The following is a 25,588-nucleotide window of genomic DNA, read 5'->3' as shown; positions in this document are numbered from 1 at the left end:
CTCATCCATTTAGATGGCTCCTTGGTATTTGGTTGTACATGCCAAATGTATGTAAATGATCCTTTATGGCAGGCTAGTTGGTTTTTTCCAGTTTGTCATTGTTACAAACAACACTACAGAGAACATCTTTGGACATCTTTGCTCACTTGTAAATAAGTTCCGAGGGGCACCAAAGTAGTTCATTTAGTTAAATGTCTGACTCTTGATTTCTGCTCAGGTCATGATCCCACAGTTCATGAGTTGGAGCCCTGCGTTGGGCTCTGCACTGACAGTGTGGAGCCTGCTTGGGATTCTCTGTCTCCCTCTCTCTCTGCCCCTCCCCTGCTGGCTCTCTATCCCTCTCTTTCAAAATAAATAAACATTAAAAAAATAATAATAAGTTCTGGGCACCTGGGTGGCTCAGTCGGATAAGTGTCTGACTTTGGCTCAGGTCATGATCTCATAGTTCGTGGGTTTGAGCCCCACATCAGGCTCTGTGCAGACAGCTCGGAGCCTGGAGCTTGCTTCAGATTCTGTGTCTTTCTCTCTCTCTCTCAAAAATAAACAAACATTAAAAAAAAATTGTATTAAAAATATAGTATTTAATAGTAAAACTTCTTTAAAAAAAGATCAATGAAGACTTTAAGAAAGAGATTCCTGACTTTAAAAAATAATTACATACATACAGTACAATATTTAAGAACCAAAAAAGGGCAAAGGATGAAAAGGAATTCCCGGTCTACCTTGACCCCCTTCCCCATACCACAGACAGCCATTTTCAGGAACTTATTTTGACACAATTTCAGACTTCCAGAAAAAACAGAAGAATAGTACAAAGGATTCCCACATACCCTTCACCCAGATTTCCCAAATGTTAACTCTGTCACATTTGCTTTATTATATTTGAGATATTTGAGCTACTTGAGGATTCTTTACTGGCATGATGCTCTTTTACACTTTGTCTTTATGTACATTTTCTAGAAATAAGGACAGCTTCTTACATAAGCAGTGTGTAGTTATCAAAATCAGAAAGTTAAATCAATAGAGTTCTGTTGCCTCATCTACAGACCTTACTCAAAAATCTCCTATCTCAACAACATCCTTTATAGACCAAAAAAAAAAAAAAGCTTTCTCTGACCTAGGATCCCATCTAGGATCACACGTTGCTTTCAGTTATTGTGTCTCTTTCTTAGGCTGGAACAGTTGCTCATCCTATCTTTGTCTTTGACAACTGTGGCGGTTTTGAAGAGTATGGGCCAGTTATTTTGGAGAACGTCCTCAGTTTGGGTCTGTCGGATTTGACCTCGGGTTGGATGCAGGAGGGGCACTCTAGGCAGGAAATATCACACAAAGTGCTGTTTGGTCCTTCTCAGCGCATCACAGCAGCAGGCATGGGATGTTGGTTAGCCCTCGCGCTGGGGATGTTACCTTGGGTGACTTAGTGAGGATGGCATTTCTGGCAGGGAGTTTTCATTTTCATGCTTATTGCTCAGCATTATTGCTTACTGCATTTTGAGCCTATTGCTAAGCTACCTCCCACACAAACCTGTGTCTCCTCATTGCTGAAGCCGGTGAAGTTCCTGCCCTCTCCCATCTCTGTGTCTCTGTCCGCCCAGTAGCTCTGCTCCCAGCCAGCTCGCTCTTTCTTTCTTGCCATCTGGAGGCATTTAGCCTGCGGTTTTCAGCATGTAGTCTGAAGGCGCGGCCTGCCTGTGGGTTTTCTGTGGAGGCCCTGGCGAACGGATATCCGGGCCCGTGTTTCTGTTTTTGGTGTGAATTGCCCACCTACCTGTGGCATTCCTCACTGGAACCTCATCATAAATGGGTCAGTTGCTGGTAAATGTTTTTATAGTCAGGAGACTAGAGGGGTCTTTTCTTCAGAGTGGCTTGTGACCTGAAACTGCTGTTTGAAAGGCTGGTTAGCCAGTGATATTAAGAGTAGAGACCATGGGGGCACTTGGGTGGCTTAGTCGGTTGAGTGTCCAACTTCGACTCAGGTCATGTTGTCACAGTTCATAAGTTCGGGCCCCATACTGGGCTCCTGCTGTGAGCGCACAGCCCGCTTCAGATCCTCTGTCCCTCTCTCTCTCTCTCTGCCCCTCCCCCACTTGCACTCTCTCTCTCAAAAATAACTGAACCTTTAAAAAATAAAATTTGTTAAAAAAAGCACAGAGACCACGTGTATAATGCTATGTGATGTATGAGCTGTTTGTTTGGCACGGTTGTATCCTTTGACTCTTGGATAGTCTTAAGAATAAACAAGAGGAGGGGCGCCTGGGTGGCTTAGTCGGTTAAGTGTCCGACTTTCGCTTGGGTCATGATCTCGCGGTTCGTGGGTTCGAGCCCTGCGTCAGGCTCTGTGCTGACTGCCAGCTCAGAGCCTGGAGCCTGTTTCAGAGTCTGTGACTCCCTCTCTCTCTGACCCTCCCCTGCTCATGCTGTCTCTCTCTCTCCTAGAAATAAATAAAACATTAAAAAAAAATAAAAAAAAAAAAGAATAAACAAGAGGCAGGCCCATTTGGGATTCCTACCCCATTTTATGGATGAGGAAACTGAGGGTCAGAAACAAGAATGTGCAAGACCTGGATCCTTGTCTCTCTGACTCTTTCATAAATAACAGATTGTCACTGGTGCTTCAAGCAGTTTATGAACAGGACAAATATGGTCCCTTCCTCTAGAGCCTAATTGCTGGTGAAAGAGACAGATACTAATCAAGTAAGCAAACAACTAAGTAATAATTATAAATAATAAGTGCTAAGAAGATAATAAAACTGGGTGACGTAGTAGGGAGTGTCCAGGGGTGGGCCGTAGGGGAGAGCTTGAGACAGGATGGTCAAGGAGGGCATCTCTAAGGAGGTGACATTTGACGTATGGCCTGAAGGATAAGAAGGTGTTGCCCAAGGGAATACTTGGGGAAGAGTGTTCTAGGTAGCGGGAATAGCAGGTGAAATGGCTAAGGAAAGAGTTTGGTGTGTTCAATGTATATTAAGGAGGCCAAGGTGGCTGGAACAGAGTGAGGTGGGCAGTGGAGAAAGATAAAGTCTGACAGGTAGGAATGGTCAAGCCTCTAGACCCTTGTAGGCCAAGGTGGGAACTTTTAAGCAGGGATGTGACATGGTTTGATTTTCATTTTTTTAAATTTATTTATTTATTTATTTATTTATTTATTTATTTTCATTTTAAAGGACTCCTGGGGTGCCTGGCTGGCTCAGTCAGTAGAGCATGCAACTCTTGATCTCAAGGTCGTGAGTTCAAGCCCCATATTGGGTGTGGAGCCTACTTAAAAAACAAAAAACAAACAAACAAACAGAATGAATTTAATGCAGAATTGTGCCTCCCAGTGTTGGCCCTGGGGGGAGGAGAAGGGCTGGTGCCTGTGTCTGTGGGGCCAGTCCAGCCTCCACATGCTGCTCTGTCACCTCTCCTGTTCCTTCCCATGTAGGTGTGTCAAATGTGTCAACAAATACTCTACCCCCGAGGCCCTGGAGCACCACCTGCAGACTGCCACTCACAACTTTCCCTGCCCACACTGCCAAAAGGTGGGTACCACTGCCCTTCCCAGCCGGGGCAACAGTTGGGGCTCAGAGGTGGTAGAGCAAGCACCTCACTGTCTCCTCCCCTCCTGCCTCAGTACATGCAGCAAAGCCTGGGCTTGTCTCCCTAGACCTGTCTCCATAGACACTTCACCTTTGAAGAGTAGGAGCCCTGCCTGGCCCATCTTAGCCGTTAGGTGGCACACATGGCCATCCTGGGGCTGCTGCTGGGCCAGGCCGGGCCAGGCTGGGCTAATGTGGGGTGAGGTGTGGTCTGTGAGTTCAAGCCCTGCATTGGATTCTGTGTGGTCAGTTCAGAGCCTGGAGCCTGCTTCAGATTCTGTGTCTGTCTCTCTCTCTGCCCCTCCCTGACTCACACTCTGTCTCTGTCTCTCTAAAAATGAATGAACGTTAAAAAAAACATTTGGGGGTGCTGCACCTGGATGGCTCAGTCGGTTAAGTGTCCAACTTTGGCTCAGGTCACAATCTCGCAGTCAGTGGGTTCGAGCCCCGCATCAGGCTCTGTGCTGACAGCTCAGAGCCTGGAGCCTACTTCGGATTCTGTGTCTCCCTCTCTCTCTGCCCCTCTCCTGCTCTCTTTCTCTCTCTCTCTCTCTCTCTCTCTCTCTCAAAAATAAACATTAAAAAAATTTTTTTTAATTTTTTTAAAATGTGGGGTGAGGCCTCTCCTGGGTCCAGGCCCAGCATCAGAACAGTGGCCTCCAGCTTCCAGATATGTTATTCTTGTTATTATTGGTTCTTCTTTTCAGTGAATGTGAAAGACTGAAGACTGTACTTTCAGCTAGTCAGGCAGTGTTCCAATTTCTGATTGTCTCAGAAACATCATAATTTTTTTAAATGCTAATTTACTTATTTTTTAAGTTTATTTTTTCTTATTTTGAGAGAGACAGAGAGAGAGTCCTAGTGTGGGAGGGGCAGAGAAAGGGAGAGAATCTCAAGCAGGCTCCACACTGTCAGTTCAGACCCAGATATGGGGCTCAAACTCATGAAATCATGAGATCATGACCTGAGCCAAAATCAAAAGTCAGACACTTAACCCACTGAGCCACCTAGGCACCCTGAAGCATCATAATTTTTGTAAGGTTTATTTGTTTGAATCAGGTTCACATACTCCAATTGGTTGATACAACCAAAGTTTCCCCCACAAGTGCTCCTTTTTTTTTTCCCCTTTTAATTTATCTCTTGAAGAAACTGGGCCACTGGTCCTTTGGGTTCCCCAAAGTCTGGATTTTGCCAATTGCATCCCCCTGGTGTGTTTAACTGGTTTCTTCATGGGTGCCTGGGTGGCTCAGTCAGTTGAGCATCCGACTCTTGATTTTGGCTCAGGTCATGATCTCATGGTTCATGGGTTTGAGCCCCACATTGGGCTCTGTGCTGATGGTGTGGAGCCTGCTTGGGATTCTCTCTCTCTCTTTTTCTCTCTGCCCCTCCTCCACTCATGCGTACACATGTGCAGTGCACTCGCACACACTCTCTCTCTCTCACTCAAAATGAACAAACATTTAAATAAATGTAGATGAATGGGGTGCCTGGCTGACTCAGGTGGTAGAGCATGCAACTCTTGATCTGGGGGTCACGAGTTCAAGCCCCACATTGGGGACAGAGTTTTCTAGAAAACAATAAATAAATAAATAGATAAACAAATAAATAAATATAGATGAACATTCAAGGGCAGGGTTTGTTTTGTCTTGCATGACATTGAAAAGTCAGAGAGGGCTTTACAGAAGCAGTGACATTTGTTTTGGGTCTTGAAGGATAAATAGAAATTTGTCAGGGCCCCTGGGTAGAGAAAGGCCCTCTGGGTAGAAAAAACAGCCTGGCAGAAGCTCAGAACATGCAGTATGGGTGAGTAGTGGGAGCCATGAGGTTCTAAGGGCTGAGCCTGATGCTGAGCCCTGATCCTGGTGGGTAGAAAGGAAATTGTTTCCGTAAGTGCTGGGAATGAGGGGCCCCGTGAGCTCAGAAGGTGGTGAGGGTTAGTGAGTCAGATCTAACCCCAACTCCTCTCTTCCACCAGGTGTTTCCTTGTGAGCGCTACCTGCGACGTCATCTGCCCACCCACGGCAGTGGAGGCAGGTTCAAGTGCCAGGTGTGCAAGAAGTTCTTCCGGCGAGAGCACTACCTCAAATTGCATGCTCACATCCACTCAGGTGAGTACTCTGCCCCCCATCAAGGGGGCCGCAGCCCCCCTACCTCTCTATTCCCCTTCCTATCTCCCTCTAGCCTTTGCCCCTGTCTTTCTCCAGCCTCTTCTCCCTCCCCATCCTGTCCGTCCGCCACTTTCTCTTCGTTCCCTTCCCCTTTTCCTTTCTGGCCCCCTACCCACCTGCCCTCTCAAGTGAACAAGGGGTTCCCACCAACACTGGAGTAGAGATGAACCTCTGTAGGCTCGTGGGGGATCTCTTGGCTCTGCCTCCAACAGCTCCCTCAGACCATTCTGAGCCTCTAGGGGTGGGGGTGCTGTTCTCCCTGCAGAATTCCCACCCAAACCCACAGAACCCCCTCTCCTTGGCTCCCCAGTTGAGACACACTGACATTTTCTTTTCTTTTTTTTCTACGTTTTTTTAAATTTATTTATTTATTTTTTAATTTTTTTTAATGTTTTATTTATTTCTAGGAGAGAGAGAGAGAGACAGCGTGAGCAGGGGAGGGTCAGAGAGAGAGGGAGTTACAGACTCTGAAACAGGCTCCAGGCTCTGAGCTGGCAGTGAGCACAGAGCCCGACGCGGGGCTCGAACCCACGAACCGCGAGATCATGACCTAAGCGAAAGTCGGACGCTTAACCGACTAAGCCACCCAGGCACCCCAAAGTTTATTTATTATTTTTGAGAGAGAGAGGGAGAGAACAAGGGAGAGACAGAGAGAGGTTAAGGGAGAGAATCCCAAGCAGGTCCCACACTGTCAGTGCAGAGCCTGATGTGGGGCACAAATTCACAGACTGTGAGATGATAACCTGAGCCAAAATCAAGAGTCAGATGCTTAACTGACTGAGCCACCCGGGTGTCCCACATTCCATTATCCTTTAATCTTTAAAAGATTATTAGTTAAAAATCTTTTTTTCTTATTAAAAAGCATCCAAAGATTGCAGAAACCTGAAGAGAAAATCATTGACAGTATAAAAGCAAATATGATGATAATAACCCTGTCCCCACACCTCAGTTGGATAACCCAAATGGTTTTTCAAAAAATTTTTTTGCTATGACCTATGGTAAAAAATATATTTTAGGGGCGCCTGGGTGGCTTAGTCGGTTAAGCGTCTGACTTTTGCTTAGGTCATGATCTTGCGGTTCGTGGGTTCGAGCCCCACGTCGGGCTCTGTGCTGACTGCAGCTCAGAGCCTGGAGCCTGTTTCAGTCTGTGACTCCCTCTCTCTCTGACCCTCCCCTGTTCACGCTGTCTCTCTCTCTCTCCTAGAAATAAATAAAACATTAAAAAAAAATTTAAAAAAATATATATATTTTGTATTACAACCCAGGAAACACATTTATACACATAGCATATATTGAAACAGAAGTTTCACAAAACAATATTTTCTGTTTCATTCAATTTTAATTGTCAAAGTAACCACCAATAGGTTGCGACTTGCAGTTTGAAAAATACCCCCAGTTCCTCTCCCCAAAGATAACTGCTGTTAGTGGTCCTAGTCTGAATCATTCTGGTTTAATTTTATGTCTATACAAAATGCTTGCTTACTTTTACACAGTTGAGCACTTATTATAACTCTATTGTGTACCGTCTTTCTTTACTTATCAGTACATCTTGAAGATGTTCTAGCACTATCTTCTTTTTCCCAGCTGTATAGAATTCCTCTGTATTTACTATCTTTTATTTAACAAGTTCTTATGATTGGATACTTAAATTATTTTTCAGCTGTTAGTTTATACACAAAAGGCTATGTGGGTCCTTTGGCACTTTTGGGAGTTTGTCTGTGGGGTGTATTCTTAGCAGTGGAAATGCTAGGTTAAAATGCAGTATAGTACCGAGTTTCTGTTTGGGCGGATGACAGAGTTCTGGAAATAGATGGTGGTAGTTGCATAATACAATTGTACCTAATGTCACTGAGCTGTACATGAAAGATGATTAATTTAAAATGGTAAATTTTATGGGGCACCTGGGTGGCTCAATCCGTTGAGCGTCTGACGTCAGCTCGGGTCATGATCTCATAGTTCGTGGGTTCGAGCCTTGCATTGGGCCCTGTGCTGATAGTGCAGAGCCTGCTTCTGGTTCTCTTTCTTCCTCTCTCTCTCTGCCCCTCCCGTGCTTGCACACGCATGCATGCATACTCTGTCTGTCTCTCTCAAAAATAAATAAATAGGGCACCTAGGTGGCTTAGTCGGTTAAGCATCTAACTTTGGCTCAGGTCATGATCTCACCACTCGTGCATTCAACTCCTGCATCAGGCTCTGTGCTGACAGCTCAGAGCCTAGAGCCTGCTTCAGATTCTGTGTCTCCTTCTCTCTCTGTCCCTCCCCTGTTTGCGCTCTCTCTCTCAAAACTAAATAAACATTTTAACTAATTAAATAAATATACTTTTTTAAAATGGTAAATTTTATGTGTATTTTATCATAACAAAAGAAGAAAAAAGTATATGCATTGGTAATTTTGTTAGATATTACCAAATTACTCTCTTTGTAGTTTTTTTTTTTTTGATTTTATTTCTAGGAGACAGAGAGAGAGAGAGAGAGACCGCACGAGCAGGGGAGGGTCAGAGAGAGAGGGAGATACAGACTCTGAAATAGGCTCCAGGCTCTGAGCTGGCAGTCAGCACAGAGCCCGACGCGGGGCTCGAACCCACGAACCACAAGATCATAACCTAAGTGAAAGCCGGACGCTTAACCGACTAAGCCACCCAGGCGCCCCAGTCTCTTTGTAGTTTTAAAAATTATTATTCAAGGGGCACCTGGGTGCCTCATTGGATTAAGTGTCCAACTCTTGATTTAGGCTCAGGTCATGATCTCAAGATTCATGAGAGCGAGCCCCACATGGGGCTCTGTCCTGCTTGGGTAGAGCCTGTTTGGGATTCTTTCTGCTTCTCTCTCTGCCCCTTCCCCACATGTGGGCACACTCTCTCTCTATCTCAAAATAAATAAAAAACATTAAAAAATATTATTCAAAAGTAATACATGTTTATTTAAAAAAATTTTTTTAACGTGTATTCATATTTGAGAGAGAGGGACACAGAGTGTGAGCGGGAGAGGGTCAGAGAGAGAGACACAGAATCCCACGCAGGCTCCAGGCTCTGAGCTGTCAGCACAGAGCCCGATGTGGGGCTTGAACTCACAAACAGTGAGATCAGACCTGAGCTGAAGTTGGACACTCAACCAACCGAACCACCCAGGCTCCCCAATGCATGTTTATTTTAAAAATGAAGCAGTATGGTGGTGCCTGGGTGACTTGGTCAGTTAAGCATCTGACTTCAGCTGGGGTCATGATCTTACAGTTGGTGAGGTCAAGCCCGAATCAGGCTCTCTGCTGTCAGCACAGAGTCTACTTCAGATCCTCTGCTCCCACCCCACAGCCCTGCTGCTCAACCCGTTGCATGTGTGCCCGCACACACATGCTCTAAACAAACAAACAAATAAATAAAATGAAACAGTGTAGAAGTACATAAAGTAAAATGTTAAGTTCTCCCTTCAAATCCTAATTGTTTCTGACAGTACCCTCCCTTAACTTTCACCCTGCATATTCTGTGTATATACAAACACCTATGGCTAGGGCTGTTTTGGAATATGAGGATTGCATTTTCTTCATTTTTTCTATTAAGAAAGCTGTTCTACCAATTTCTTTCCTCATTTAGCAGTATGGCCAGGAGATCTTTCCAGATCAGGAAACACTGATGGACCTCAATCTTTTTAATGACTGCGGAGCATTCCATTATAAGGACCAGAATTTCCTTAATCATTGGGTTGGCATTTTTCAAAAGTACCGCATTCATTCTAGAGGGAGAACAGAGAGGAAATAATGGCAAGCAACCAAAATAGCCCAGTAAAGCCCTTTTCCGTAGGACAGATTGTAAGCCCTGGCCCCTGTCAGGCAAGAGCTGCTCTTCCCCCCCACTGCCCCACCCCCCACCAGATTCTATTCCAGCCAACATGGGGGGACTCATGGGGTAACTCAGGCGGACTCTGCATCACACTGCTAGGCTGGCCTCTTAGGTCTCCCAAACAGTAGGTGCAGACCATGACCTTCAGTTTTCTCATCTAGTACTTACCTCATAGCTCATTGCAGCGATTCCATTAGATGAAGTGTAATTCCCTTCTCCCCCCGCCATGGGCCCCATTTCAGTAAATGGCACAACCATTCATTTGTCACTCAGCCCCACCTTAGACTCCTTCTTGACACCCTTCCCCTCACACCCCACAGTCAGTCCATTGGCAAAGGCTGCCGATTCTGCTTCCTGATATTGCCTGTACTTGGCTGCTTCCCATGACTTCACCCCCACCCCCTCACTGTTTTCTCTTCATGCAGCTAGAGGGGACTGTGAAACTCTGAAGTCACATCGGTCCCCCCCCCCTGCTCAGCCCCTCTGGTGGCTTTTCCTCTTGCTCAGAGTAAAAACCTAGGCCTTCCAGGCCCTCCCTTTTGGGTCCGGCTGTCTCGCTGACCGGAATTCCCTTCTGCCTCATTTTCCCTCCCCTACTCTGTTCCAGCCACAGTGGCCTCCCCTGTCTTCAGGCATACCACACATTCCCACTTGTCCTTCTGCCTGGGACCCTGATTCTGATTTCCATCATGGCTGGCTCCCCTCCTACCTCACATCTCCCTTCTTGTCTCATCAGAAAGGGTCTTCTCTTCTCTTCTCTTCTCTTCTCTTCTCTTCTCTTCTCTTCCCTCCCCTCCCCTCCCCTCCCCTCCTCTCCTCTCCTCTCCTCTCTTCTTAAACTTCAACGTTTATTTGAGCAGGGGAGAGGCAGAGAGAGAGGCCGAAGTCAGTCACACAACTGACTGAGCTGCTCAGGCACCCCAAGGCCTTTTCTGACTGCCCATCTGAAATAGCCCCCTCTTCTCCTTGGAAAAACAAAGTCATAAGGAATGGGAAAGGCTATTTTCTCCCAGGCCACTTCTGCTACCCTCTAGTGTGCCCCATATTTGGACTCCATCTCATGGGACGCCCCTGCTCCCCAACTCGCCATCTGTATCTCCTACAGGTGAGAAGCCCTACAAATGCTCCGTGTGCGAGTCTGCGTTCAACCGTAAGGACAAACTGAAGAGACACATGTTGATCCATGAGCCATTCAAGAAATATAAATGCCCCTTCTCGTGAGTAGGAACTGGCATGAGTGGGAGGGCAGCTTTACCCAGCAGTGGGACACAAAAGTGTCAGGGCTGGGGTTCTGAAGGCCCTCTTTCCTTTGTCCCACCGTGGGCCTTGCCTGCCTACCTAACTCCCCAGCCTGTTTCCTAGCCTGGCCCTTTGGGTAGACAGGGAGTCCCTCGGGCCCCAGGCTAGCACGGAGGCCAGCAAGAGTCCCAAGTCTGGTGAGACCCCCTGACCAGAGGTTTTGGGTTCTAGGACACACACGGGCTGCAGTAAAGAGTTCAATCGGCCGGACAAACTGAAGGCTCATATCCTCTCCCACTCCGGTAAGTGACTCTTGGACCTATCAACAAGGTCTGGTCCAGCTCAAAGTCCCTGGGGCAGGCCCTCTAGAAAGAGCAGAGCAGACACATCCCATGTGGCTTATTATCACTGCCTGGTATATTCCAGCCAACAGGCTTTTGCTCAGGTGAGCCATGAACCAGGCCTGCATGAGGGTCTTCAGGGTCCTACAGAGGTGAGTCAGACACAGTCCCCCAGACTGAGGGGGAAGCTGACCTAAAAGGAGATAGCTCATAAATCAGAGAGGTGCTCAGTGTGATAGGGGTGTGGATCAGGCGTGGAGAGAGATCAGATTCCAACTGGCTCCAAGACACGGCTGGGAAGGTTCCTTGGTAGCCTCAGCAGAGCAGGGCAGGTGGGGTGTAGATAGGTGGGGTGTGGATCCCACTCCATCCCACTCCTCAAGGGTCTCCACCCCACCCCTCATGGTTTCCCAGGGGCTCCGTGGCTCTTCCTCAGGTGCTGCTGCATCCCCAGAGCAGCTTGGTCATCTTTCCACATATCATTTGGTCTAGAACATGGTTTCTTGGCACTACTGATATTTTGCACTGGCTGATGCTGTATGATGGGGCCTGCCATGTGCATTAGAGGATTTTTAGCAATATCCTTGACCTCTACCCTTGAGATGTCAGTGGCATCTTCCCCACAGTTAAGACAACTGCAAATGTCTTCAGGGAACAAAAGGTCTCCTGGAGGGTAAACCTGCCCATGGTAAGAATCATAGGTTTGCAGAAAGGATTTAGTTCCTAAAAGAAAGTTGAAGACAGAGGGACTTGAAGGACTTGAAGACAGAGGGCCTGAGTTGATTCTTAGCACTACCACTGTCCTCCTGTGTTGCCTCTTGCAAGTCACCGGCCCTCTCTGAGCCTTCATCCCAGGGAGGCTGAGGGGCACATGGCTCAGACTGAGTGTGGGCTGGAGCTGCCTTCGTGGTGGATATGGAGGCACCAGTGAGTCATTCAGTGAGTGACTATGAGAACTTACCACATGTCAGACTCTGGGGGTGACATGGGGGAATCAGATGAGTAGAGCCCCACCCTGCCCTCCTGGGGAAGCTTAGCATTTAGTGGCAGAGACTCAAAATGAACAATAAACAAGTAAGTATGTTACAGAGAAGTATGCAGAGTGCAAAGACAGGAATAAACAGTGATGAGGCAGAGAAAGATATGAGGCAGGCATCAGGGCCAGTCTCCTGGAGGAGGTGACATGAGAGCTGTCCTGAAGGATGAGAAAAGCCAGGATGGAGGGAACAAGTGCAAACTCTTGAGGCAGAGAAGGGACTCGGGGTGGGGGGGTGGTTTAGAGACCAGGAGAGGTGAGTGGGAGTGTGGCGCTCAGAGAACAAGTTGGGGGAAGGAGAGAATGGGGCTGAGAGGTGATGGGGGCAGTCAGACTGCACAGGGCTTTGTGGGGAACTTGGGGAATCACTGGAGGGTTCAGAGCAGAAAATGTCACAATCCTTTGTGTATTTCATGAAGCCATCTCCAGCTGCCTTGTGGGGATGGTCTGAGGGGGCTAGGGTGAGACAGACGGACCAGATGGAAAGAGGAAAGAGATGATGGTGACCTGGCTAAGTTAGTTAAGGTTTGGGGGGCTGAACACCCTATTCCAGGCAGAGGGAAACAGCAAGTGCGAAGACCTGGAGGCAGGAGCCAGCTTGGTGCTCGGAGGAGGGCGTGTGTGGTCAGCCGGGAGTCAGTGGCTGGGAGAAGCGGGGAGATGAGACTGGCCGGAGCGGGGCGCAGATCGCACACACACTCAGAGGACAAGTCGAAAGGCTGGGTTTTATTCCAAGTGGAGAGGTGCAGTTGCAGAGTAAGGGGTCCAGGTGCCTCTCACTGACCTCCCCCCACTCCAGGCATGAAGCTCCACAAGTGCGCCCTGTGCAGCAAGTCCTTCAGCCGCCGTGCCCACCTCGCAGAGCACCAGCGCGCCCACACGGGCAACTACAAGTTCCGCTGTGCTGGCTGTGCCAAGGGCTTTTCCCGACACAAATACCTCAAGGATCACCGCTGCCGCCTTGGCCCCCAGAAGGACAAGGACCTGCAAGCCCGGCGGCCCTCCCGGAGGAGGGCGGCCCCCCGCAGCAGCAGCAATGGTGGGCGCAAGGTGGTGACCCCCCTGCCCGACCCGCTGGGGCTGGAAGAGCTGAAGGACACAGGGGTCGGGCCTGTGCCCGAGGCTGCCTCAGGCAAGCCACCCTTCTCAGAGCCAGATGCAGTGCTGTCCATTGTCGTGGGTGGCACGGTAGGTGGCGAGCCTGAGCTGGTAGTGCCCGGGCATGCGGAGAGCCTGGGCTCCAACCTGGCTCTGGCAGAGCTGCAGGCAGGGGCTGAGGGCCCGTGTGCCATGCTCGCTGTGCCGGTGTACATCCAGGCCTCTGAGTGACGGACCCATGGGGTTTGCTCTCAGAGTCTGGCCCCATGCTCACCTTTGGGTCCAGGTGTCCGGGGCCAGCTAGAATTCTTCCCAACGGAAGTGAGCCATGGGCCAAAACCCTTTTGGAGTGTCATGTATAAACCCTGGCCTCTGGCCAGCCTGCCATGGCCCCGATTCTGCTGGAAAGCCCTGAAGCATTTTGGAATCTGAGGCAGGGCTGCCTACGGTTTTCAGGTCAGGGCAGTGGAGAGAAGAGGGATGGCCGAGCTGAGCAGCCCCGGGTCTGGCTGGTCCAGGCTGGTGTCAGCCCACCTAAGAGAGAAGACGGGGTGGTCCTGCCCACCCCTCCTCCAGGCTGTCTTGGTGTGGCCTCTAGTCAAGCTCTTCTGGAGGCCTGAGACTGATCTTCTGGACCTTTTCATACACGGTTACTTACATTATCCCCAGGTGACTCTGTGATGTAGGCATTTAGGCAGCACTCAAGTGTCATGGTTAGAGTGCAGCTATCAGCCAGATTTAGCTTCAGATCTAAGCGTTGCTGCTCACTTGCTGTGTGACCTTGGGTAAGTCACTTTACCTCTCTGTACCGTGTATTTCTCATCTGTACAGTGGGGGTTATGGCAGTTCAACTTCATAGGGCTGTCATGGGGTCCAGTATGGTGAAATGTGCAAAGGACTTGGCATAGTGCTTGGCACTTGAAAAGTGCTCAGTAAATGTTTTTATCAAAATGTGTGCCCAGTGGCTCAGGCCTGAGCCCTGGCAGTTTCTCTGTTTGCCCCTGGGTGGCAGCACTCCCTCCTCCAAAGTGTGTGGGGGCTGAGAGGTCCCATGGCCCCTTGCACACAGCTGTGCTGCCCTGTTAGCCATGGAGAGGTTTGGCGCTCCCAGAATGGTTATTTCAGAGCATGGCCGTGGAAGGGGCCTGAAAATGCAGGATCTTGCGCCTTGCCCCAAACCCTGCTGCATCAGAAGCTCTGATCAGGGCCAGAGGTCCATCTCAAGCAGGCCAAGAATCTGTAGTTGCCCCCACCGCCAGCACTCCCTCCCCCTCTCCACCTGGTCCAGAGGAGAAGCAAATCAGGGAGGCAGGGAAGAAAACAGGGACTTTGACCAGTGTTTCCTCATTTATGTTCACAAGCACCCTGCTGGGCCACACTGCCTCAGTTACAGACAGGAAACGGTGGGATGCAGCAGGGCTGTCTGGATCGGTTTGATGACTGAGTTTCCTGAAAGGCGTTTACATCCCTCAGACATCTGGGCTGGGGCTCTGGGCTGGAGCTGAGAGCTAGCCCATCTTCCCCTCAGGAAGGGTGTGATGCAGGAGCAAGGATAAGTAAGGAAGTGGAACACAGATGAGGCCTGAGAGCTGTAAGCACACCCAGCCCTCAGGGCCAGAGGAAGGACTGACAAGGACAGATCTCTCCAGGGGAGGTCGTATTTGAGCAGGTCCTTGACACAGAATATTTTGATGGATGGATAAATAGGGGAAGGCATGCCAGGGAAAGCAAGCCATGAGCAAAGCCTTCGAGGTATGATAGTTCTAGGGCTAATGAAAGGTCCAGGGTGACCAGAGATTTAGGGGTAGCAGGTAGATCATGACAGTTGCCAATATGCTTCAAGCTTCCACATGATGGACACTTCCGCATGATGGATACACAGCGCTGCAGCCCCATCAGGTGGAAATTGTAACTTATGTTACAGATGAGGAATCAGACACAGAGCTCCTTGCCCAAGTTCACACAACTAGGAAGTCACAGAGCTGGGATTCAGGCAGGAGTGGCCTGCCGCCATGTGCTGTTGAAATATGAGTTGATGTCAAATCAGAGATGTCCTTGAAAGTTGAGTTAAAGAATTTGGACTTTATTCTCTATAAAATGGAGGAATCATGTGAGACATTAATTTTTAACAGTTGTGACATTAAAGAAAATATTAAAAATCACATCTCCATCCTAATACAACTATTTAAGTTATATTTCTGTCTCTTCCTATCAATATACTCATGCATGCACAGTTACCAATAATCATGAAGACTAATGTTGACTAGGCACGCATGCCATGCCCGGCATGTCCTAAGCACTTTGAGGTGGGTGCTACTTCTAATTCCATTTTATGGCTGAGATGAGGCAAAAAGCACAGGGAGGTTAAACAGCCTCAGATCACAAGACAGTAAGTGGCGGAGCCAGGCCACAGAACAAGGGACATCTTGGGGCACCTGGGTGGCTTAGTCGGTTACGCACCTGACTCTTGGTTTCTGCTCAGGTCATGATCTCATGGTTAGTGGGTTTGAGCCTCATGTCACCATCAGCGTGGAGCCTGCTTGGAATTCTCTCTCCCCTCTCTCTCTGCCCCTCCCCTGCTCTTTCTCTCTTTCTCAAAATAAATAAATAAATAAACATTTAAAAAAAGAACAAGGAAAATATCAAGTCCTCATATTTAATAGATGCACAGTTGGACTGCAGGGGAGGAAGCTGGGACCATATTGGAGTTCCCGTAACTACATCCCTCCTAGGTAGGCAGATAGGAAGACTGAGACCCAGAAAGGGGAAGGCCTTTGGTCAAGGGTCACTCTAAGTTGACAACAGAACTGCTCCAGGACCCTAGAGCCCCTCATAGACCTAAAATGCTGGAGAGAATGAAGTGTGAAGAGGGGCTGTCCTGAGCATCCAGCGTCCCACAGATTCTGACATTAAGCAGAGCTACGTTTCAATCCTGACTCTGCCCCTTCCCAGCTGTGTGACTGGCAAGTCATCTCTCTGAACCTCAGTGGCCTCATATGTCAAATGGGGAGAATAATAGTACATGCCCAATAAGGTTATTAAAATTTAGAGGGAAGGGGCATCTGGGTGGCTCACTCGGTTAAGGGTCTGACTTCAGCACAGGTTATGATCTCAGGATTTGTGAGTTCGATCCCCACATCAGGCTCGCTGCTGTCAGCATAGACCCCGCTTCGGATCCTCTGTCCCCCTCTGTCTCTGCCCTCCCCTCACTTGCACTTGCTCTCTCGCTCTCTCTCAAACTAAATAGATAAGCTTTAAAAAAATGTTAAAAATAAAACATTTTTTTTTTAAATTGGAAGATTTCATATAAAAATCTGGATTCTGGCTTCTGCTGAAAATTAGGATGTCTGGGGGCACCAAGGTGGCTCAGTTGGTTGAGCGCCTGACTTCGGCTCAAGTCATGATCTTCCATTTCTTGAGTTTGAGTCCCACATCAGGGTCACTGCTGCCAGCCTGTCAGTGCAGGGCCCTCTTTGGATCCTTTGTCTTCCTTTCTCTGCCCCTCCCCTGCTTGAGCTCTCCCAAAAATAAATATTAAGAAAAAATTGGGATGTCTGGCATAGGGAGACAGCAGTCAGGTGGAGCTGGACTAGCCAGCCCTTTTAAATGGGCACATACATTCTGGATGCCATAGTTCCTGTTTGCCTACTGTCTGTCTGACATTGCAGCTGAATGGCAGTTGCTACTTGCCATACTTGTGTTGACTTATTTTTTAGGGTGGAGAGACATTCTGATTTCCCAGGAAAACAAGATGGCCAGAGAGGGTCACGTGATTTTTTAAAATGTTCCTGACTCCCTCAATCATCTTATTGTCTGGACCTGAGGTATATGATTTGAAGAACCCTGTAAATAGTGCTTTCTTTTCTCCCTCCCACTTCTAGTCCTCTATCTGCCTCTAAGTTAGCTGGCTCAGTTTCTCTTTCCATAAATGTGGGGATTTGAGTCATAGCTAACTTTACTGTCTACTAAGTGCCCTACCCTGTGCTCTGTGTCTTATTTACATGTCACTGAGTCCTCAAGACACCCCTTGGAAGCAAGCTCTCTTATAATGCCTAGTTTATATATGGGGAAACCGAGACTCACTCAGAGAGGTGTAGCAACCTGCCCGAAGACTCTCAGCCAGATGTGGAGCTGGACTTGACAGACTCCAAAGTTCCTACCTTGACTTAGGATCACTAAAGCTCTCACCAGCTCTGATAGGCCAGGGTTTGGGCCTTTTTTTTTTTTTTAAATCACTTCTCCAAGGCTCCAACCACTTTAAATCTCAGCCACCACTACCCTATCCAGGCTGCTAGCCTCTCTTGCATGGATGATTGCATCACACTTCTCTTTGATCGCCCTGCTTTCTCTCTCTCTACACCATGATCCATTCTCTTGACAGCAGCCCAGGGGATCTATTTCTAGAGCCTCAATCAGATTATGCCAGTTTCCTGTTTAACGCTCTAGTGGCTTCCACTGTCTCCCAGGATGAAATCTAAGGTTTTCGTGGTAGATTTCAAGGTTCTACATGATACGACCTGTGTCCCCTACCACTCTTCTCTCATTCTACTCCACCCATACTTGCCCTCTTGCTGCTCCTCCATCATGTAAACTAGTTCCTGTCTCGGGGCCTTTGCCCTTGCTGTTCCCTCTGTCTAGAATGCTCTTCCCCCAGATTTTCATATGGCTGGCCCCCTCCCTCTATTTACCTTTGTCCAAAAGTTATTTCCTCAGGACTTCCCTGGCCAATCTGTCGAGAATAGCCCCACCCCATCCCCATCACACTTCAGTTCTTTACTCATCATTTTTATCTGTCATTCTTGATGTTATATTAGATATTTCTCTCTTTTTTTTAAGTAATCTCTACAAACCAACATGGGGCCTCGAACTCACACTCCTGAGATCAAGAGTTGCGTGCTGCACTGATTGAGCCAAGAGGAGTCCCTAGACATTTCTTTATTGTCCGTTCCCCTCATTAGAAATGAAAGGTACACAAGGACAAGGATTTTTCTCTGTTTTTGTTCACTGATACATCTACAGTGCCTGGAATTGCTCAGGAATTGCTCAATCAATATTTTTTGAGTAAACCAACAACAGCGCTTTGAGAGAACAAGACCCACTCTATCGACCCCTCCTCTCATTCCATGGAGGCCAAGGGTAAGTTTCCCTCAGTAAGGATCTGCCATGTAGGCTGAGCAGAGGTAACCCAGTGCACTATGAAGCCCCATTCTTTTGTTTTAAGAGGAAGCTGAGACCATCTGGGACAAATGACAGAGGCGGTGGTTTGGAAGTCTCAGTTGACACAGCAGGTATCTGGTGTGGCCCAGGAGAACCAGTTGTACCAGTTCTGTCTCCCTTGGAAGTCTGGAGAGGAGGTGGCTGCTGCAGGTGCTCCCAACCCCCTAGGGCTGCCAGCAAATGCCCCCCATGGATTCTCAGGTCCTGTGGTGGTAGCAGAGAGGCCAGCAGATTCCACCTGAGGGTTGGGGTGAACCCCTGCTCACTGAGGATGGCTTGCGCGTGGTCGGGGACAGAATCCTGAGGCCAGGGGCCGAGGCTCAACTTCAGGACCTTGAGCCCTTTGTAGAATCACAGAGGATAAAATGAGGCACAGAGAGGGAAGGGGTCTCGTCCAAGGTCTCATCATAGCAAGGCTACATCCAAATCTAGTTCTCCTGCCCCCCAAGTCACTGCTCCCTCAGTCCACTCATTTATGCATTTAACAAATATTTATCAAGTGCCTACTATATGCTAGGCATACTTCTAGGTATTGACAATACATTGTGAACTAAACAGATAATGATCTGTGGAGATCATTCCTCTGTGGAAGAACCAGACGATAAACAGCAAAAAAGCAAATTATATAATACATTATAAGGTGATGAGTACTATAGAAAAAAAAGAAATAGCGGGGGAGAGTAGAATGTGAGTGTGGGGTGGGGTGCATGCTGCAGCCTCATATGGGGTGGCCTGAAAAGCCTTACTCGGAAGCAAACAGAGCCTCTAGGGCACAGAGCCTGTTGCATAGCTCAGATGAAGAGATATGGAGTAGGCAGGCCCTGTAACCCACCATTAACTCAAGGCTAGGGGCCCTTCCAGAGCAGTCTCCACCCCCCGCTCCCCACTTATTCCTCTCAGGTTCTGCTGGGTCTCTCCTTCCACTAACTTTGCCCCGTTCCCAGGGAGGTCATCCCTGCTCCAGGGCTCATCCCACTTCATTTATTTATTTGTATTTATTTGTGCATATCTCTCTATCCAGTCATTCATTTGGATGAAGGCAGTGTAGAATAGAGAGGTTAAGGAGGTTGTCTTTACAGTAAGACTCTCAGCTTTGCCCCCACAAGCTGTGTGACCTTGGACAAGCTCTTCAACGTCTCTGTTTCTCCAGCACGTAATATATAAAATGGGGACAATAATAATGCCCACTTCATGCAGGTGTGCAGGCTGAATGGGGTAACGGATGTAAACGCTCAGCTCAGCATGCTTAGCATGAAGTACTCAATATTTTCTGTTGTTTGCTGGGGGTTCAAATGCCAGCCATATCACTTAATAATGGTATTGATGAGGGAGCCTGAGTCAGGCAGAGGGGCAAAGCACAAGCTAGCAACTGTCCCCCCGCCTCCCCGCACCCCGACAGGTGGGATCTGTGTGATATTCCTCAGACGCTCTCAGCTACCCGAGAACAAAGGAAGGGGTTAAGTGCTTGCCATGGCGATGTGGGAAACTAAGGCAAATGAAAAATTAAATTCCCTTCCTGCCTATAGCTCATTGACAAGTCCTTGAAACCTACAGAGTGACCTCCTTCTAGGAGCTCAGCTGCCTCCATGATGACACTTAGCTAGGAGCAAATGAGAACCTTGACTTAACATTGTCCCAACCTCAAGGATCCTGTAAGTCTACTTCCTTTATCTCAACTGCCCCAGGATATATGCTGGCAATCATGCTCCAAGCTTTTGGCCCCTCAACATACATCCGAGGGGGTCTCGTGACTGAGGTTTTATTAAACGGTGGTAAATGGTGTTTCCCTAGCAACAGCTAGCCCCTGGAAACCTTGCTTCCAAAATTCCTTAGAGACATACTCTGTCCTTGACCGTCTCCCAACCTGAGGGTATATAGTGAGTTATCCATCAGGACCCCAGTGCAGCTTTTCCTGCCCATGGGTCCTGTCCCCGTGCTTTAATAAAATCACCATTTTTGCACCAAAGATGTCTTCAAGAATTCTTTCTTGGCCATCGGCTCCAGACCCCATGAATCCCCCATCACCCCAAAACTTGATCAGTATGACTTTGGGCAAGTCACTCAACCTCTCTAAACTTGTTTCCTCAGCTGTAATCTGTACCTACTTAATAGGGCTATAGTCAGACAATTAATGAGATATTCTGTGTTAGCCATCTGACTCAGAGTGATGTCAGTAACATTATTCCTGTTGTTACTATTATTGTTTCTTTATTTTATAAATGTGCATCGTATGCATATTCGGTGCCAGGCCCTTTACCTATGTTCTTACTGAATCCTCACAATGGCCTGGTAAGGGAGATAGTGTCTCTCACAGTTGGGGAAACTGAGTCAGATGGCACCCCTTTCCAAATGGCTGAATGGCCAGAGCCTCAATTCTAATCTAGGTTTGTGCGGTGGGCACCAAAGCATGTTTTCCTGAAATTTCTTCAACACAAGTTTTTGAAAATAAAATTCACATAACAAAATTCACCATTTTAACTATTTAACATATACAATTTAGTGCTTTTTAATTGGGTTTTTTGTCTTTAAAAACTTTTTTTAAATGTTTATTTTGAGACAGAAAGAGAGAAAGCAGGGGAGGGGCAGAGAGAGAGAGAGGGAGGAGAGAGAATCCCAAGCAGGCTTGGCACTATCAGGGCAGAGCTCGACAGGGGCTTGATCTCACAGACATGAGATTATGACCTGAGCTGAAATCAAGAGTCGGACATTTACCCAACTGAGCCACCCAGGAGTCCCTTGTGTTTTTGTTTTTTGAGTTGTAAGAGGGTTTTTAAATATAAATATATTCTGTGGGCACCTGGATGGCTCAGTCAGTTGAGTGGCCAACTCCTGATTTTGGTTCAGGTCATGATCTCTCAGTTCATGCGTTTGGACCCCACTTTGGGCTCTGCACTAACAGTGGAGCCTACTTGAGATTCTCTTTTCCTCTCTCTCTGTCCCTCCCCCATTCACACACACTTCCTCTCTCTCAAAATAAATAAATAAACTTTTTTTTTTTTAATAAAAAGTCTAGGGGCACCTGGGTGCTTCAGTCAGTTGAACGTCAGACTTTGGCCCAGGTTATGATCTCATGGTTCGTGGGTTTGAGCCACATGGGTTCGTGTGTTTGTGCTGACAGCCTGGAGCCTGCTTCCAATTCTGTGTCTTCCTCTCTCTCTCTGCCCCTCCCCTGCTCATGCTCTGTCTCTCGAAAATAAACAAATGTTTAAAAAATAAATAAATAAAAATAGATAATAAAAATTAAAAAATCTATATTCTGAATGTTAATCCCTTGTCAGGTATAGGATTTGCCATTATTTTCTCCCATTTCATAGATGTCTTTTCACTATTTATTTATTTATTTGAGAGAGAGAGAGAGAACACCTGAGAGGAGGGGTCAGAGGGGGGAGAGAGAGAGAGAGAGAATCCTAAATCAGAGCTCGATCCCACAACCTGACTTGACCTGGGTGGTTCAGTCGGTTACAGCTTAGGTCATGGTCTCACAGGTCGTAGGTTTGAGCCCCACATCAGAATAAGTGCTGACATCTCAGAGCCTGGAGCCTGTTTCAGATTCTGTGTCTCCCTCATTCTCTGCCCCTCCCCCACTCATGCTCTGTCTGTCTCTCGAAAATAAATAATAAACAGTAAGCTGTAGATGGTATAGTAATGCTTATTTCTTGGGGCTTTGGTGGATGGAGATAAGATGAGATTTTGTATGTGAAAGTACTTTGCAAATTAATAAAAACTGCTTCTATTGCTGCTTTTACCATAGAAGGTTCTTTTTTAAAAATTTTTAATGTTTTATTTATTTTTTAGAGAGAGATAGAGACAGCATGAACAGGGGAGGGTCAGAGAGAGAGGGAGACACAGAATCCAAAACAGGCTCCAGTCTCTGAGCTAGCTGTCAGCACAGAGCCTGACTCAGGGCTCGAACCCACGAACAATGAGATCATGACCTGAGCTGGAGTCAGACACTTAACTGACTGAGCCACCCAGGAACCCCACCAGAGAAGTTCTAAAAATCACGATATATTTAGTAAAATACATAAGATATGTAAAGCACAGTTACCTTCATTATGAAGACAGGTAAATTTGTATACAGCCACATGAACACCCCTGGATCTTGATATAGAACCTGTCCAGCACCCCACAAATATCATTCTTCACACCTGAATCATTATTCTAACACCTATCACCACAGATTAGTTTTGCCTGGTTTTGAACTCTGTATAAATAGAATCATACACACTTGAGTCTGATTTCTTTCACTCAGCCTAATATCTGCAAATCATCCAGGCTATTGCATGTAATGATGGATCATTTTTTTCACATACTTTTTAAAAAAATTTTTTTGAGAGAGAGAAAGGGGGGGGGAGGGCAGAGAGAGGGAGAGAATGTCCCAAGCAGGTTCCGCACTGTCAGCACAGAGCTCAACATGGGGCTTGAACTCACAAACGATGAGATCACAACTTAAGCCAAAATCAATAGTTGGACGCTTAAATGACTGAGCCAGTCAGGCACCCCTTTCACATAATTTTTAACATCAGTCACTCAGGGCTTAAAAAGGCTGTGCATTTGCCCAAGAGAACAGAAAAAATGAATTCCAGGAAAACCCAGGGCTCTCCTGTGTTGAATCAACCCACCCTATGAATTTCTACCAAGGCAGTTGGATTCTGAGCCAGGATTGCAGCTACCTTGCCCATATGTCACAGTTTCCTATCCCACTCTCCAGACAGACATCACAGATAGATCTCAGCACATTTTTTGGGGAGTCCTGATGCAGTCTCAGAATTCTTCTCAATCCAGCAATCTAAGCAGCCTGCACCATTTGATTAGGGGTGGTACTCAAGATAAAATCTAAATGTTTTGTTATCATATCCCTAAGATGTTTTTCTAGGCTCCCAAAGTTATGACATGAGAGCTTCTGCTATCACCCTCAGTTTACCTCACATCACTATAAGACTGATGGTGGTAAGTCCTATGATGTCTCCTGTTCATATATTCATGGAGTCATGGCTCAAATCCAGCAAGTCCGTTGCTACCTGTATGCCTGCTTGCAACATGACTTAGGTAAGAGGGGAGGAAACAAATTGCTTAAATGTTGAGGAGTTGCTGTACCCATGAGGTGGCATGAATGAAGCCTCCTTATTGATATTTTTGGTATTTTGATAAAAACATTGCAATATCTCAATTACAAAATAGGCACAAGTGTGACTTATGTTTCATAATTTATGCAGCTGTGAATCTTGACAGTTCTGCCATGTCTCTCACGTTTGAAAAATTCCTTCCAACCTGGAAAGTTGGGTGAAATAAACTTTCCCATCCTCTGGGAATGGTTCCCTGTATATGCAGGTTGGGACTGGCTGATTACAATAAGAACAACATCTGAGGTATTTTTAAAAGATTTTTTAAATGTGAGGTATGTTTTTATCACATGTGACAAGACTTGTATGTGAAATAATAGAGAAATTTTTCAGTTAAACTTTCATTTATTTGAAACTCTCTTCCAAACAACTTCACATATTTGGAAGATCCAGGAAGGAATAAAAAAGCATTTTGAGAAGCTGTTTTTCTTTATTGGAGAGCACTTCAGACCATCACTCAGAACTGGTTTACCCTTTGATTTCATGCAAGACTAAGTGACAAGTAACGAGACTTCCAAATAAAAGACTGGAAGCAGCAAATTAGAATGGTGGCTTGGGGGAGGTATTGGCTACTAGAAGCTGCTTCACTGCTAATGGATGGAGGGGTGGTGTTTTTTTTGTTTTTTGTTTGTTTGCTTTTTGTTTTTGAGAGAGAGAGAGAGAAAGAGAGAGACCGTGAGCAGGGGAGGGGTAGAGACAGGGAGAGAATCTCAAGCAGGCTCCGAGTTGCCAGAGCAGAGCTCGACATGGGGTTCGATCTCACAAACTGTGAGACTATGACTTGAGCCAAAACCAAGAGTTGAACACTTAACTGACTGAGCCACCCAGGCGCCCTAAGGGAAAAGTGATTCTTGACAGCAAAGGACAAGGGAAAACAATGAAATGTGGTCCCACAACCACAGGGGTCTGTATAATGCAGGGACAAAAAACTCTTCAATACTTCTGCTACTATTGAAAGTTCTGGGTCTCTTCCTGGTTTAATTATTATTGTGTATAGTGATGACCAAGAATAAGGAATAAATTTTTGATTACCTACAGTGCTAGGCCATGCTAAATAAGCACTTCACATTACCTATCTCACATAAGCTTGCAGGTGGTCTTGTTAGTATTATCTCCAGTTTACCGTTTCAGACAGGTAGGTACACAGAGTAGGGGAAGTAACTTGCCCAAGTATTCAAGGTGCATTTTGAACGTTTGCAGTCTAACTCCAGTGCCAAGGTTGTTAGTTTTCTACTAGGTTTCGAAGGCGAATAAAGAACAGAAAGACATTCTAGGTAGAGGGAACAAAATACGCAAAGACAGGGCTAGTCAATTAAGCTAGTCAGTCACTCAGTTTCTCTGAGTCTTGGTTACTCACCTTCAAAATAGGAACAGTATTATCTATCATTTGGCTTGTGAGAATTAAATGTGATAATGTGTGTAAAGTACTTTACATAATGCTTGGATCACAGAACGTGCATAATGCTAATTCAGGTTTTGAAAAAGATTTTTATTTCTCTTCCAGCCCTTCTACCGCTACAGAACGGGCTCCAAGGAGACTACATTTCCCAGCATGCCACCTCGCACTTTGACTCTAGCTAGACCAAAAAGATGCGCCGCCGCGCGCCTCAAGCCGGAAGACTATAGTCTCCCGGCATGCAGTGCGCCTCCCTCCATTAGGTTTGAGGCACGGCCGGCGCGTTGCCCATCGGGAGTTGTAGTCAGCGGCGTATTGCTCTGACGCTGGCCGGCCCGGGGCGTGCGGGCCTGTGGGAGGTGGCGCGGCCGAGCCCAGCTGCGGGNCCGGAAGACTATAGTCTCCCGGCATGCAGTGCGCCTCCCTCCATTAGGTTTGAGGCACGGCCGGCGCGTTGCCCATCGGGAGTTGTAGTCAGCGGCGTATTGCTCTGACGCTGGCCGGCCCGGGGCGTGCGGGCCTGTGGGAGGTGGCGCGGCCGAGCCCAGCTGCGGGGCGGAGG

At 47.2% G+C, this 25,588-nt stretch overlaps 2 protein-coding genes across 2 annotated transcripts in view; both read left to right on the top strand.

Moving 5' to 3' along the window:
- Positions 1–15,901, top strand: part of ZNF341 (zinc finger protein 341) — a 43,303-nt gene extending 27,402 nt beyond the window's left edge. Inside the window, exons 9-13 of the mRNA XM_077769371.1 lie at positions 3,422–3,518; positions 5,551–5,683; positions 10,682–10,793; positions 11,047–11,117; positions 12,992–15,901. Coding sequence (XP_077625497.1) covers positions 3,422–3,518; positions 5,551–5,683; positions 10,682–10,793; positions 11,047–11,117; positions 12,992–13,521 — 943 coding nt within the window. The 3' untranslated portion in view covers positions 13,522–15,901. The remainder of the gene's footprint in view (positions 1–3,421; positions 3,519–5,550; positions 5,684–10,681; positions 10,794–11,046; positions 11,118–12,991) is intronic.
- Positions 15,902–23,498: 7,597 nt separating this feature from the next.
- Positions 23,499–25,588, top strand: part of CHMP4B (charged multivesicular body protein 4B) — a 58,542-nt gene continuing 56,452 nt past the window's right edge. The window contains exon 1 of the mRNA XM_077769369.1: positions 23,499–23,556. Within this exon, the coding sequence (XP_077625495.1) occupies positions 23,499–23,556 (58 nt within the window). The remainder of the gene's footprint in view (positions 23,557–25,588) is intronic.

This window comes from Crocuta crocuta, unplaced genomic scaffold, assembly GCF_008692635.1.
Source record: "Crocuta crocuta isolate KB4526 unplaced genomic scaffold, BGI_CrCroc_1.0 scaffold445, whole genome shotgun sequence".
In the NCBI taxonomy this organism is placed as follows: domain Eukaryota; kingdom Metazoa; phylum Chordata; class Mammalia; order Carnivora; family Hyaenidae; genus Crocuta; species Crocuta crocuta.
The sequence above is the reverse complement of the archived record's forward strand: the minus strand, read 5'-3'. Positions and strand labels throughout refer to the sequence as shown.